General features: G+C 50.8%; 1 protein-coding gene across 1 annotated transcript in view; it reads left to right on the top strand.

Moving 5' to 3' along the window:
- ARHGAP40 (Rho GTPase activating protein 40) overlaps positions 1-5,416 on the top strand; it is a 49,811-nt gene extending 44,395 nt beyond the window's left edge. Inside the window, exons 12-15 of the mRNA XM_058433120.1 lie at positions 837-977; positions 1,742-1,911; positions 3,420-3,475; positions 4,530-5,416. Of these exons, the coding sequence (XP_058289103.1) occupies positions 837-977; positions 1,742-1,911; positions 3,420-3,475; positions 4,530-4,621 (459 nt within the window). The 3' untranslated portion in view covers positions 4,622-5,416. The remainder of the gene's footprint in view (positions 1-836; positions 978-1,741; positions 1,912-3,419; positions 3,476-4,529) is intronic.
- The last annotated feature ends 8,658 nt before the right edge of the window (positions 5,417-14,074 follow it).

Below are 14,074 nucleotides of genomic sequence, written 5' to 3'. Positions count from 1 at the left end.
TAGTTCAAGAGTCAACTCCTCTGTCAAAAGTCCCCTACTCCTCCCTCCTACACCCCTTACAACCCCATAGTTCCTTTCTTCTCTGCACTCAGCCCTTTGAGATAATGTTGCTACTAAAAGACATTGGATTGTAATACTTCTTTTTATTGGAGGAAGCTTTAAAAATTCAAGAAATTCCTGAAAGTTTTCTTGTTAGAAAAGCTTCAGAAAACATAGATGTAGAAAAAGTGAAAGGGGAGAACCCCCATCACCCTCGCCCTTCCCCGTGTGTGTCACCTTTAGACAGCACACACATAGCAAAGAGGGGAGTTCAGAATCGACTCCAGTTCCGTCAGACCCTGGGAGACAGAAACGTGTTATTATCAGGGTCCATGGAGTCTGGGTTCTCTGACTCTGCTGGGTTCAGATCCCACAGAGAGGCATGGGTTGATCTGGAGGTCTCTGTAGGAATCCCCCAGTGTGGGCTGTCTGGGGGTTCTCAGAACAGAGCCTGCTCCAGGTGTGTTTTGGGGATACCCCTGCCTGAGTGTGCCAGTGAGCAGCTATCTCTCAGCAGGTGCAGGACCCTCCAGCCTCTGTTGAGGGGACCACTATCCACTAAGCCTCAGGGTGGGCTCCACTCTCAGGGTCCCCTACTCCAAGGTCCACTTTAGGGGCTGAATGCCCCCTCCACATTCCACCAAACCAGTGCTTCCATCCCATGTCCAACAAATGCGTATTTCCAAGCCCTGTGGGACGCTGGGCCAGGGAAGAGGCCACGATGACCCTGGAGGGGGCTCTGCCTCTCGCCCCCAGCAGTCCTATCCCCCTGCCAAGACTTGATCCTTTCTGGCCAGGTCGCCTCTTTCCTGGTCGCCCAGGTGCGAAAACTGAACGACAGCAGCAGCAGGCGCCCCCAGCTCTGCGACGCAGGCCTCAAGACTTGGCTGCGGAGGATGCACGCAGACAGGGACAAGGCGGGGAATGGCCTCGAGGCGGTGAGTGCCCCCGACCCCAGACAGGTGCAGAAGGGCCAAAGCGACAGGAGGGCACCTGGGGCGCGGTGCTTCCCTTCCTCCAGGTCCCCGCTACCGGGCTGCCAGCAACGGCCCAGTGAGGCCACCAGGAGGCGCTGCGGCGCCGTCACGGGGAGAGAGGAGGCGTGGCTGCGAAACGAGGGCTTAGAAGGGGGTTGGGGAGGGGAAATGGAGTGACTTGGAGACTTCCCCTAGAAACCACCACCGCCGCCCCATTTTTAGGCAGCCCCTGGCCGAGGGTTGGGAAAATGGGGGTCGCTCTGCGGGGTGTGAGGCGATTCGGGCTGGGAGGGGGATAGTAGGAGGGAAGAGCCTTCCAAAAATGCTGAGTATTCCTGGGAGGGGTCCTGAACACGGTTCCTTATCAAAGTCCCGATCAGAGAAATTGATGAGCGTCAAGGCTGCACCGTGCACGATGTGTGGGTGGTGGGTCTTTATACAAACCTACATGTCTGTGTTTGTGGGTGCGTTGCATGTACTCCTGCTATGTGTACAAGTGCAAAACACAGGCATAGAAACACAAACACACATCCGGAATGTGTATGTCTGTGATCTGTGCCCAAGTGGCCGGTGTGCGTGTGTGTGCGTGTGTGTGTGCATCTTGTGGTTTTCAGCGTGGGCATTTGTGTAAGTGCCACATATGCGTGTTTATGCATCCATGTTTGAACTCCAGGCGAGCTGACTCCTATATATATATGGATCTTTCTCTCTCTCTCTCTGTGCAGACTCCCAAGGTGGCAAAGATCCAGGTGGTCTGGCCTATCAAGGACCCCTTGAAGGTGCCTCTCACCCCCAGCACCAAAGTGGCCCACGTCCTGAGGCAGTTCACAGAGCACCTCAGCCCTGGTTCCGAGGGTCAAGAAGACAGTAAGGATGTGGACAGCCTCCTTCTACAGTAAGGGGCACCTCCTGGAGGCAGGAGCCTCCTCCCTACAGGCAGGGCTCTGCACCCCGGAGCTGAAGGCCAGCAGGGAGTTACACATACTGTTGGCCTGACCTGGCCTTCCCTTTCTGGGGTGGTCAGATGGGTTCTCCAACCTTAGAGAGTTTCTTGGCTCCAAGTAATAATCATCATGACCACCACTCACTCATTTATTTTAATAGGTATTTAATGAATGCCTACCACTAGGCACCATGTTTTTCTGTTTGTTTGTTTGTTTGTTTTGAGACAGAATCTAGCTCTGTCGCCCAGGCTGGAGTGCAGTGGCTCGATCTTGGCTCACTGCAACCTCCTCCTCCCAGGTTCAAGCGATTTTCCTGCCTCAGCCTCCCAAGTAGCTGGGATTACAGGCGCCTGCCACCATGCCTGGCTAATTTTTTTGTATTTTTAATAGAGACTGGGTTTTACCATGTTAGCCAGGCTGGTGTCAAACTCCTGAACTCAAGTGATCTGCCCACCTCAGCCTTCCAAAGTGCTGGGATTACAGGTGTTAGCCACCGCACCTGGCCACCATGTATTAAGAGAATTACAGACTAGCCATGAAAAGAACAGACAGAGGCCCTGCTCTTAAGAGCTCACAGTCCTGAGGAAGAGCTGGACATAAAGCAAATCGTCACGAATCAAAGATCAAGTTACAAACTGTATTAGGTTTCATAAGAAATGCAGGGAACAATGTGTCTGGAAGACAAGGAAGCTGGTGTCATCTGGGAGCAAGGTGAGGCTTCCAGGCACAGAAAACTGCATGGTAAAGGTCCTGCAGCAAGGAGCAGAGCCTGGTCAAGGATCTGGAAGAAGGTCAGGGGCTGATGTGCAGCCATCATTCCCAGGGTACAGGAAACAGCCCGAGACCTCAAGAGCTTCCTTGTTGGCATTGGCACAAGGGACCCTCAGACTGTCATCTTCAGCAAGTCTCTGGTCCAGCTCCTCCTTGAACAGATGGGAGCACTAAGACTCAGAAAAGAGAAGGGACTTGCCTGAGGCCACATGGCAGATAAGAGGCCATGGAATTGAACTCAGGATGCCCATAATTATCATATAATAATTGTGATTCTTAGATGATAGGCATAATTATCATATGTAATCATACGATGTCCATAATCCATCTTGACTCAAAATCTTCCCCTCACAGCAGGCTCCTGTCCCCATCTGTCACCACTTATTCCCTTGCCCTCGCAGTCTCCATTCTGATGCCCACAAGGAAGGGGCCTCGCAGCGGGGTGCACCCCTAGCTGAGCCTCACCACGTGCCCTCCAGCTACCTCTCCCCAGCCCCTGGGTGCTGGACTCTGTCACTGGCTCCAGCTCTCTCAGGAGGGTCCTTATGCTGCTTCTCCCCCACGGGACCAAAAATCAGTGAGGACTGCCCTTTCCAGGCCTGGGGGCCATGCACAGTTGTTGGTCTTGCTGTTCCCAGAAGAAAAAGGCAGTAGTTGTTTTTTTTTTCTCTCTCTCTCTGTTTTACAGCCACAGGTCCATGGAGTCAGCCAACATCCTCCTCTATGAAGTTGGAGGGAATATCAGTAAGTTCCACTGTGGGAAACGGGAACAGAGCCCGGGTCCCTGGGAATTCTTCGACCTCAAAGGCTCACTGGGCCCTTCTTGGGGAGGCCAGAGTAGGTCTGCAGATGAGCCCTCCCCTCAGGTCTCTGTCTTCAATGAAACCAGGCAGAGTCCTGCTGTAAGGTTAAAGGTTAGCCTATGCAAGTCTTAGGAGCCTATCCTGGAGTTTGGATTTTGCCTAGAGCTGGCCTCAGGCTTGCAGAGAGAGGCAGAAGATTTGTTTAGTGTGAAGGTTCGCAGTAGCACCAGTGAAACCGACGCCTCTGGGACACCCTAGCTGGGATGGACCTCATCCTTGGCCTAGGGGCCATGGAGTCCTTAAGGAATTCTGCAAACACATATCCAGCTCTGGGAGGTCCCTGGCTCTGTGGGAACCAAGGATGGGCAGCTGTTTCCTTTGCGTTTTCTAGAGCAATGATCCTCAGACTTTACCAGAACCTCAGGTTCCACTGGAGGGCTAAGACACAGATGGCGGGGCCTAAGAATGTGTGTTTCTGATGAGTTCCCAGGAATTGCAGATGCTGCTGGTCGGGGGGGCCACACTTTGAGGGCCACTGGCCAAGAAGCAGAAGCTAAGACATGGCCTCAGTAGTACATGATGCATTGAGGGGGTGTCCCTCAGGAAAAGGGTTCCAAGGGACAGAGTGAAGGAGGATAGGGAAGGGGCAGGGGCCAGGAGAGTTAGCATCCTGGAGCTTGGCCTGATCCACTAGGGGGCTCTAGAGTACAAATCACATCAGAGTTGTTGCATTTTGAGGCAAGGAGACTGGTCTTTGGTAAGTCTGTGTGTCAGTCATCGACTGTGAGCTTCCCAGGGGAAAGGGGGTGTCACTTTTCTGGCAAGGCATCTTCCCTCAGTGGAGCTCAGTTCTCCAGCAAAAGAGGTAGCTGTGAGCTGTAGCAGTCAAGATGCATACAGCCAGGGGACAGTGCACTGCCTGGTGAAGGGCTCTGCAGGGGAACAGCATCTCCCACAGCCTCCCGCTCAACCTCCTTCACCCCTTCTTCCCACAGATGAGCATCGCCTGGACCCAGATGCCTACCTCTTAGATCTGTACCGTGCCAACCCGCATGGCGAGTGGGTCCTTAAACAGAGCCCCACCTAAACCCTGTGAGTCTCAGGAGCAGCCTGGATGCCTCCTCCTCTCCCCTGCTGGCTCTGTGTCCATGTACCCAGCATGAGAACAAAGCTATTTCAGGGGAAGGTCTGAGTTTTCTTCCAAGGCATCCTTCTCTGAAATACCTCTCAGACCCCTTAGAAATAGACTCAGGGCTAGTGCTCTCTCCACTCAGAGGGGATGAAGGGCTAGGGCCTCAGGGAGGGGAGGCCAACACTGTAGTCATGATCAGCCCTGGGAGAACTGGACAGAGGAAGAACTTCCCTTCACAGCTCTCATGTTTTAACCATGCACACAAAGCCCTCACTCCCCTCCACCCCCCAGCCCTCCAGAGAGTTGCTTCCTACACCGCGCTTGCTGTATGACACCACCACTTGGGGTGCTTGTATCTCCATGGGCTTCTGTCCATGGCTTCCAGACTGGAGGAAAATTAAAAATTCAACACCTTTATCAAGAGGTAGTTGGGTTTTTTTTTCCCCCCAGGCAAAATTGTTTTGAAAGTGGCCCTACAATGTGTAGTAGCAGCAGCACCAGAGACAAAACCAGGAGAGCTCTGTGACCTTGGACAAGCCCCTTGCCCTCTCAGAATCCTTCCAGGATGAGGGGCTAGGGCCTCAGGGAGAGGAAGCCAACGTTGTAGCCATGATCAGCCCCGGGCGAACTGGACAGAGGAAGACTTCGCTTCACAGCTCTCCCGCTTTACATGTTGATTTGTACAATCTTGTCATTTTATAATATAATATGTAAATGTAATTGTTTAAAGGCACAACAAGTTCAACATCACATTTACTTTGCCTGTTTTTCTCTCCAGTCCAGTGCTCGGTAGGTGTTGTCCTTCCAGCGAGTTGACATGGGAGCTTGGTGACGAGAGCATCTTGCTGAACTGCTCAAAGGGCATTGGCCCATGTGATCCAGCCACGCCTTGAACCCACAACCACCGGGGGTGGGGTGGGGGCAGGAAGAGAACTCAGAATGGGGAGGCATGGAGTAATGACACCCATTGCTGAAGGGTGGGGGCATTGCAGGGACAGCCTGTCTGGGAATCCTCTCATCTCCTACAGTCCCAGGTCTCACCCTTTCTCTTCTCCTCTGCCCTGGGTCTGTATCCTCAGGCCAGGTGAGGCTTCGCTTATTTGTTCACTTAACAATGAGTTTACTGAGTATTTAATATGTGTCAAGAGGTTCACAAATTTAATCTTCACAATAATCCAGTGTCTTCGGTTTGGGTTCCCCCAGAAGCAAAATGTGAGGCAAAGATTCAAGTGCAAATAGTGGTCCTAAGAAATGCAAGAGAGTGGGGATATGAGAGAAAGAGGGGGAGGCAGTCTATAAAAGGGTGCCCAATCACAAGCAGGCTACCACTGGGGGCATCTCGAGCTTAATTCCACTGGAGAACTGTGAGAAACAGTATGGAAGATGTCCTTTAGAGTCACCCTACCCAAGGGGCAAGGGAGCCAGTGTGTTTATTCAACTCCTGTGAGTCATTGGTTGAGGGCTGCTCCTGAGGAGTGTAGGTATTTGTTTCCTGGTACTTCCGCCTGCCAGAGCGCAGGCACACTGTGCTCCAATACTCAGAGAAAGCCCTCAAGAAGAGATACAGATACCGGCAACTAGACATTGGCCACTGTACACAGATAGCAAGTGCTGAAGGGATATGGGTGGGCATCAACAGCACCTGCTTCACCCTGTTAGGCAACGATGGTGAGATACTGATGCTGATGATGATGGTGATGATGGTGATGCCAATGCTAATGCTGCTGTGATGGTGGTGGTGACGGTAATGATGATGATGGTGATGCTCATGCTGCTGTGGTGGTGGTGGTGATGGTAATCATGTTGATGATGGTGATGCTGCTGATGGTGGTGATGGTGATGCTGCTGATGGTGATGATGGTGGGGATAATGATGGTGATGCTGCTGATGGTGATGATGGTGGGGATAATGATGGTGATGCTGCCGATGGTGACGGTGGTGATGATGATGGTGATGCCGCTGATGGTGGTGATGGTGATGCTGCCGATGGTGATGGTGGTGATGATGATGGTGATGCTGCTGATGGTGGTGGTGGTGATGCTGCTGATGGTGATGATGGTGGTGATTACGATAGTGATGCTGCTGCTGCTGCTGCTGGTGATTCTGCTGATGGTTTTGATGGTTATGACGATGGTGATGCTGCTGATGGTGATGATGGTGATAATGGTAATGATGATGACGGTGAGGGTAATAATGGTAATGATGGTGATGGAGATGATGGTGATAATAATGATGATGCTGATGGTGATGATGACAGTGATGCTACTGCTGTTGCTGCTGATGATGGTGATGATGCCAAGAGCTTGACAAGTTTAATCTTCACAATAATCCAGTGTCTTAGTTTGGGCAATGATGGTGATGATGTCAGCTGTCACTAAGCAGTTACTACGCACCAGGCATTTTACAGATATTAATTCCTTTGATTCTCACAACAACCCTATGTGACACACTATTATTCCCTTTTTATAGGAGAGGAAAAACCAAGGCTCAGAAAGTTAACATTACTTGTCTGCATGGCTGATAAGTGACAGGTTAGTCTGGTGTCAAGATGCAAGCTCTACTATTTTAGACCATAAATATGAATGTTTTGCCATAAATACCCATATTTAAAAGTGTTTTCATAATGGTCACTTCCTCAATGTCCCTTCTTCCCCGCCCCCATCCCACAATACAAATAATCTCAGAATGAGAAAAGGTATTTCTCTTAAACCAAGGAGACCTAGTAAGGAGGGATTGACATTTGTCGTGGAATTCCTCAATAGAGCATTTGAAGCTTGTAGCTGGTTAAGAGCCTCTGAGAAGCCTCAGTTTCCCTAGCAGCCCCATCTGAAGAACCAAGATGTAATGAAGCATGAATGTAGCCCAGCACTAGCCCCACAATCCTATGAGGTGAGTGTTACCATAGTTCCACTTTACAGATGGAGAAACTGAGTTTCAGACAAGTTAAACCATGGATTCAAAGTCAACACACAGGGTGAGAAACTTGGATGCCTGATTCCAAATCCAGGGCTTTTTCAGTCATACCATGATTTCCTGAAGTAAGATCAAGTGCCTGATAGGTGACGGCAAGAAGATTCAAGAACAGCAGTAGGAAAATTGGACAAATTATTCAAGTTGGGGAGATACCAAGGGATTCAGCCAGGGTTGCTGCTTCTGTTCACCAATGTCCTCTCTACCTCCCATGGTCTACCTACAAGTCTTTTGGACCTCCCTCTAAAATATACTCCAATCCATCCACTTCACTCCTTTGTTCCTACTACCATCCTAATCCAAACCACTATCATCTCTATGCCTTGGATAACAGTGATCATGATGGTGGTGGTGGTGGCATTGATGATGGTGACGGTAGTGGTGATGGTGGTGGTGGTGATGGAAATGATGATGATGTTAGTTGTGGTGATGATGGTAATGATAATGATTGTGATGATGGTGGTGGTAGTGGTGATGATGGTGATGATTATGATGGTGGTGTTGGTGGTGCTGGTGATGATAATGATGGTGGTGGTGGTGGTGGTGGTGATGAAGGTGATGATGATTATGATGGTGTTGGTAGTGGGGTGATGATAATGATGGTGGTGGTGGTGGTGACTGATGAGAATGATGATAATCTAAAATAGTTAAGAGTTTACATCTTGACACCAGATGGTGCAAGGCCTTGATGGCCTCCATGCCTCTTAACTGCTCTCCCTTCTTGCTTTCCTCTCTATTCATATATAGCAGCCACTGTGGGCCTTTAAAAACATAAATTCAATCTTACTGAAAGCCCTCCTGCTGAAAACTTTCCAGAGGGATCCCATTAAACAAGTATCCCAACTCTTTACCCTGGCCTATGAAGCCCTATGTCTGTGACACCACTTCACTCATACTCACCCCCACCTTACTTTGCAAAGCCAGTCACATGAGCCTCCTTCCAACTCCTCAGACACCCCAAGTTCATTCCTGCTTTGGGCTTTTGCACCTGCTGTTCTCTCTGTCCACAACACTCTTCCCCCAGCTACTTCCATGGCCAGCTCCTTTCACCTTCGGATCTCAGCTCAGATGTCCCTTCCTTTGAAAGGCCGTCTCTGACCACCCTATCTGAAGTTGCTTCTTCTGTCACTCTCTCTAGAATCACTTTAATTAATTTTCTTCCTAGCATTTATTAATATCCTAAATTATCTTATTGAGTCAGTTTTTTATTGTCTGTCTCCCTGACTAGGTTGTAGCCCCATGAAGGCAGAGACTATGTGGGCTTTTCTCACTTCTATGGATATGATAGATATGATGTGGATATAATGGTACTAGTTAGGTGCTTGATAAAAATTGGCTGCATGAATGAATGAATGAATGGATGGATGAATCCCTTTCTGTCCTTTTGTTTCCTCTGGAAGCTGTTGCCCTCATCACCTTATTTAACTCTAACTTCCCTGGGTTCATGTATGAAAATGAGAAAATGCATCTGAAGTACTTATAGCAAGTGCTCAGCCAGTGCTCTCATTATTATTAATTATTAACAAAGGCCAGACAGCCTAAAACAGTCACTAATGGTATTATCCTCCTGTGCTTCCCAGTACCTGTGCTGTTCCCCTTGCACACCTCATTCACTCATTCCCAGGGTTGGGATGACAGGATGCGATGTGGTTGGGGGGAAAATCCTTTACCCTTGGCAGGAGGTGAGGCAGGGCCTCTGTGAGTGCTGAGAGCCCAAGCCCTGCTGTGCTAACTTTGCACTCAGAGTGGGCTGTCAGCCACCAGCAGAGGATCCCAGTTTAATCACATGTCAGTTTCTCCATTCATCTTTGGTGCTATCTGAGGGTTCATCTTTTTCTACTCTGTGGCATCGTCATGATTGATGATCCTGCACCAGCTCCACTGCCGGGTTAGCTATATTAGCATAGCTCACAGTGGGTGCCCAGCTCCTCCGGGCTCTTTGAAGTCTGGGCCAGCATGGGCTGGCATCATGTTTCTCTTAAGGAGCTCTGTTGTGAATGGAATCGTGTCCTCCCAAAATTCATATGTTGAATCCCTAATTCTCAAGGTGACTGTGTTTGGTGATAAGGCCTTTAAAGAAGTAATGAAGGTAAAATGAGGTCCTAAGGGTAGCACCCTCATCCAATAGGGCTGGTGTATTCACAAGAAGAGGAAGAGACACCAGAGCTCCCTCTCTCTCCCCATGAGAGCATAGAGGACAGGCGGCGCGAGGACGCAGTGAGGTGGCAACTGCCTGCGAGACAGGAGAAGCCTCACCAAAACCCACATTTTCTGGCACCTTGATCTTGGGTTTCCTACCTCCAGAACTATGAGAAAATAGACTTCTGTTGTTTAAGCCACCCTGTGGTGTTTATTATAGGAGTCTTAGCAAGCTAATACAAGCTCCTAGCTGCCTCCATCTTCTGAGAGGAAGGAGGATGGAATTTGTAAAGATGTCTTCAACCAGGAGAGTTTCCTTGGTCAAAGGGTGGAAATGAGCCTCAGCAGGCGCGGACTGTCACTTGGCCCTCAGGTGTGTGCTTTCCTGGGAAAGGCTGCATTTATTGGTATGGGGCTGCAGGTAATTTGCCCAAACCAAAATTTGCAGGTAATTTTCAAACTGAATCTCTACGCTCCTAGAGACTCAGTTTGCTCTTTCTACATCACCAAAGAGGATGATGAGGATGAAATGAGGAAACCTACAGTCATGCAACAATTATATCAAGCACCTACTGTGTGCCTGGCACTGGGCTAGGCTGGGGCCACAGTGATGAGTAAATCAAGGAAGGTCCCAGCCCTTGTGGAGCTCACAGACTAGCGAGCGAGAGATATACTAACCTAGAAATGAAAAGATTTTATATTGTAATACAATTCTGCTGAGAAAAGTAAAACACAGAGAAGAGAGGACGTGGGGAATGTGGGCAAATCTTTGCTTTGAGGGGCCAGGGAAGGGTCTTAGATTGAGTGCCCTCAGAATCAGACCCTGAACCAGGAACCAGAGGGCAGGGTGCTTATTTGGGAGGTGATCCCAGAAAGACGCAGTGGAGGAATAGGGAAGTGAGGTGGGGAGGGGAGAAGCCAGTGAAGGTGTGCTAAAGAGCAGGTTACGGCAACTGGGACTCCACGCTGCAGGGGTTCCCGGGAAGCAGCGTAGAATACGCCGCTGACACGTGGAGAAAAGAAGGGAGAGTGTTAACCACCAACCCCCACCACTTACTGGTGGAGGGCTACTCCCAGGGCGTTTGCCCCCCGGCATTTCTACCTGGTCCCCCAGGCAGGCTCAGCACCCTCCTCTGCCAGAGGAGGACCTAGGCAGAGAGTCCCAGGTTCTGGCAGTAGAAAGCCATCAGCACGGACAGGAGCCATGGGTGCTGGGGTGGGGCAGATGTGACCTCTCTGAGGAGGCGACCCTTGAACTGACACCAAAATGATGAGAAGGGGCCAGCCACGGGATGAGCTGGGAGAGGAGCTCTGCAGATAAAAGGAAGAGAAAGATCTCTGCCAAAGCCCTTGTCGACGCTTTCGTTGTGTGCAGGTCAGAGGGATCGTCGGGACAGCCTGGGCTAAGGGATGAATCAGGTTCCCCAGGAGCTCTCTCTAGTCTCTTTCTTTCTCTCTTTCTCTCTCTCCCTCTCTCGGTTTCCACCCAGACCCCTCCCTTTGTACCCATCTTCAACGGAGGCAGTGATTGGCTGGCCAGAAGTGTGGGCGGGGCCTTTGGGGTCCAATCCTAGGAGGATCCGGGCCATTCATTGGCCCCTGTGGGAAGTGGGCAAGGTGGAGAAATGGGACCCCAAGGAGAGAGGTGAGAAGGAGGACAAGTTGACAAATTCCGCAACTACGAATGCCCTCCACTTCCCCAGTGCTGGAGGACAGGGCTGAGCCCTCCCTGGCCATTCAGTGATGCTCCCATGTCACACTGGTCATGCCTCCTGGTGGCCCGAAGTGGCCTGTCCCCAACAACGGCAGGTGGCCCCAGGACACAGGGAGCACCAGTCTGGCCTAGTGTCGCAAAGGCCTAGTGCCACAAAGACCACAGTGAGGCCAATTGGTGCTCAGTGACCCACAGAGGGGTGCTCTGACTGAAGTGGCCAAGGTAGGAGTGGAGCCCAGGCCTTGGATGTTCCATTAGGAAGTCCCTAGAGTGCCCTGCGGGCATCCCCTGGCTTGGCAGCGTCTCAGTGTTGGTCCCCAGAAGCAGGCAGTGAGACGAGGACTCCAGTGAAAGTCATTTATGTGGGAGGCGAAGGAAACAGCAGCAGGGGAGTGGGGACATGAGACAGGGAAGGGAAGGTGCCAATAAGCAGCGCGTCATCACACCAGCTACCGCATCGCACCAGCTACTGCATCGCACCAGCTACTCTGTGGGTGACTGGAGCTGAATCCCACTAGGGAACCCAGGGAGACCATGGAGACACTTCTCAGGGTTGGTTGCCCCTGGGAAGCAAGGAAGCAGGAGTATTGAAAAGCCCACTCTGGGCTGGGCACAGTGGCTCACACCTGTAATCCTAGCTCTTTGGGAGACCAAGGCAAGAGGATCGCTTGAGTCCAGGAGTTCAAGACCAGCCGGGGCAACATAGAAAACCCTGTCTCTACAGTTTAAAAACATTAAAAATTAGCTGGATGTGGTGGTACATGCCTGTGGTCCCTGTTAGGAGGCTGAGGTGGGAGGATCACTTGAGTCCGGGAGGTCAAGGTTGCAGTGGTTGCAGTAAGCCATGATCACGTCACTGTACTCCAGCCTGGGTGACAGAGCGAGATCCTGTCAAAAAAAAAAAAAAAAAAAGCCCCCACTAAGGTCAGTTACTGCTCAAGGCTGCTTTGGGTGGTCATTCCCCTGCACGTCCAGCCTGTGTGTGTTGAAGGGAAGACTCCATCTGCAGAACTTGTTGGAGCACACTGAAGTCACAAGCTTGAGAGATCTGTATTGGGATGACAGTATTACTTCACTTATTTGGAAATTCAATTGACTAGAGTTACATTCTCCGTAATTTCTACAAACACATGGGGCTAATGTAGGGTACCATGTCCCTTATCTGACCTTCGATTCCCCAGCCCTTCTCCCAGCCCCTAGCTCCCCAACTCAAGCATCCCTTTGCTCCAAGGCACAGTGTCTCCAGGAGACACCTTTGCAGGGGATTCACACTCACCAAGGTCCCTCATCACTAGCAGGGGCCACCCAAAAGCCCAGCCCTAACTCCCATGAAGCAGAGAGAGCCCCTCCCAGCTATTCTCCCTGCCTCCTTGTTCCCTCTCCCCTCCTTTTTTGGCCCCAATGTCCTCTGAACTTACTCTCTGCTCCTGCATCACAGCCTCTGCATATGTTGGCCCTTTTTCTTAGAATGCATTCCCACCACTCCAGTTTCTGCCTGTTGGAAAGTTTCAACATGCAATCAACAAAAATGTCTGCTGAGAGTTAGGCACTGGGAATGGAACATTGACTCAACACCACACAGACCTTCCTTTTGGAGTTTGCACTCAGGTGGAAAAAGAAATCAGTCATCACACACATTTTTCTATACTCACAATACAGTAAATGCGATGAAGAAGGACAGGGAGCCACAAACACATAGGGTTGGTGGGGGGTGGCTGGACTGGGTCTGGGGTTTCCCAGGAGGTTTCTGGGGCAGTGATATTAAGCTGAGGCTTGAGTGGGGTGAGAGGTGGAAGGGCATCCCAGGCAGAATAAACAGCATGTTAGGCCCTGAGATGGACTCTGCATAGCTGGTGTGGCTGGAATTGAGAGAAGGCAAGCAGGCGGGGGGCAGAGTGGGCAGGGACTGCAAATGGATCCTGAGAGATTTAGGAAGACAGGAAACATTTAAATCTATCAAGCCTCCCTGCCTGGGAATTCTGAGACCACCGTAGGTTTACCCTCAGCTCCCCTAAATGCAGCCCCCAAATCCTCCTTTAGGAGACTGTGCTGCTAATCTGTTCCAGAGACAGGCTTGGGACTCACTGCCCCAGGCACACCAAAGGAGTCTCATACATTCCTCAAGGCCTAATTCAAGTTGCTCCTCTTTGAGAAGCTTTCTAAGCTGTAATCAGCTTAGAAAGCTTCTCCCACCTCCCAAGTCCTCCACCTCCCAAGTCCTCCTTAGCTCTTGGCTCTTTGGCATCTGAGAGCACTGGGACAGGGGTGAATATTCCTTAGTCTGCCGCTGGGGGCAGGGCAGCCCAGGCTCTTGTTCCGGGGACGGTGGACAATACTGCCTGGTACCTGGCTGTGGGCAGGTGTGGGCCACCACCTTCAAGGACCCATCATTCCTGCCTGCTCCTCACACCTGGAGATCACAGGATATGTGGAACTGAAGCTTTTAGGGATCCATAAGGGACTTCATCCACAGACTTGCAGGGAATTATGGTGGGCTGCAGGAGGGGGTCGTCCCCTTTTCTTGGTTTTCCAAGGCTGGGGTGGTAGAAAGGAAAATGATTCCTGGCAAACCCATGCTGCTGTCC

The sequence above is a fragment of the Hylobates moloch genome, unplaced genomic scaffold (genome assembly GCF_009828535.3).
Source record: "Hylobates moloch isolate HMO894 unplaced genomic scaffold, HMol_V3 SCAFFOLD_21, whole genome shotgun sequence".
NCBI lineage: Eukaryota > Metazoa > Chordata > Mammalia > Primates > Hylobatidae > Hylobates > Hylobates moloch.
Note: the sequence above shows the minus strand (reverse complement) of the source record. Positions and strands in the feature narration are given on the sequence as shown.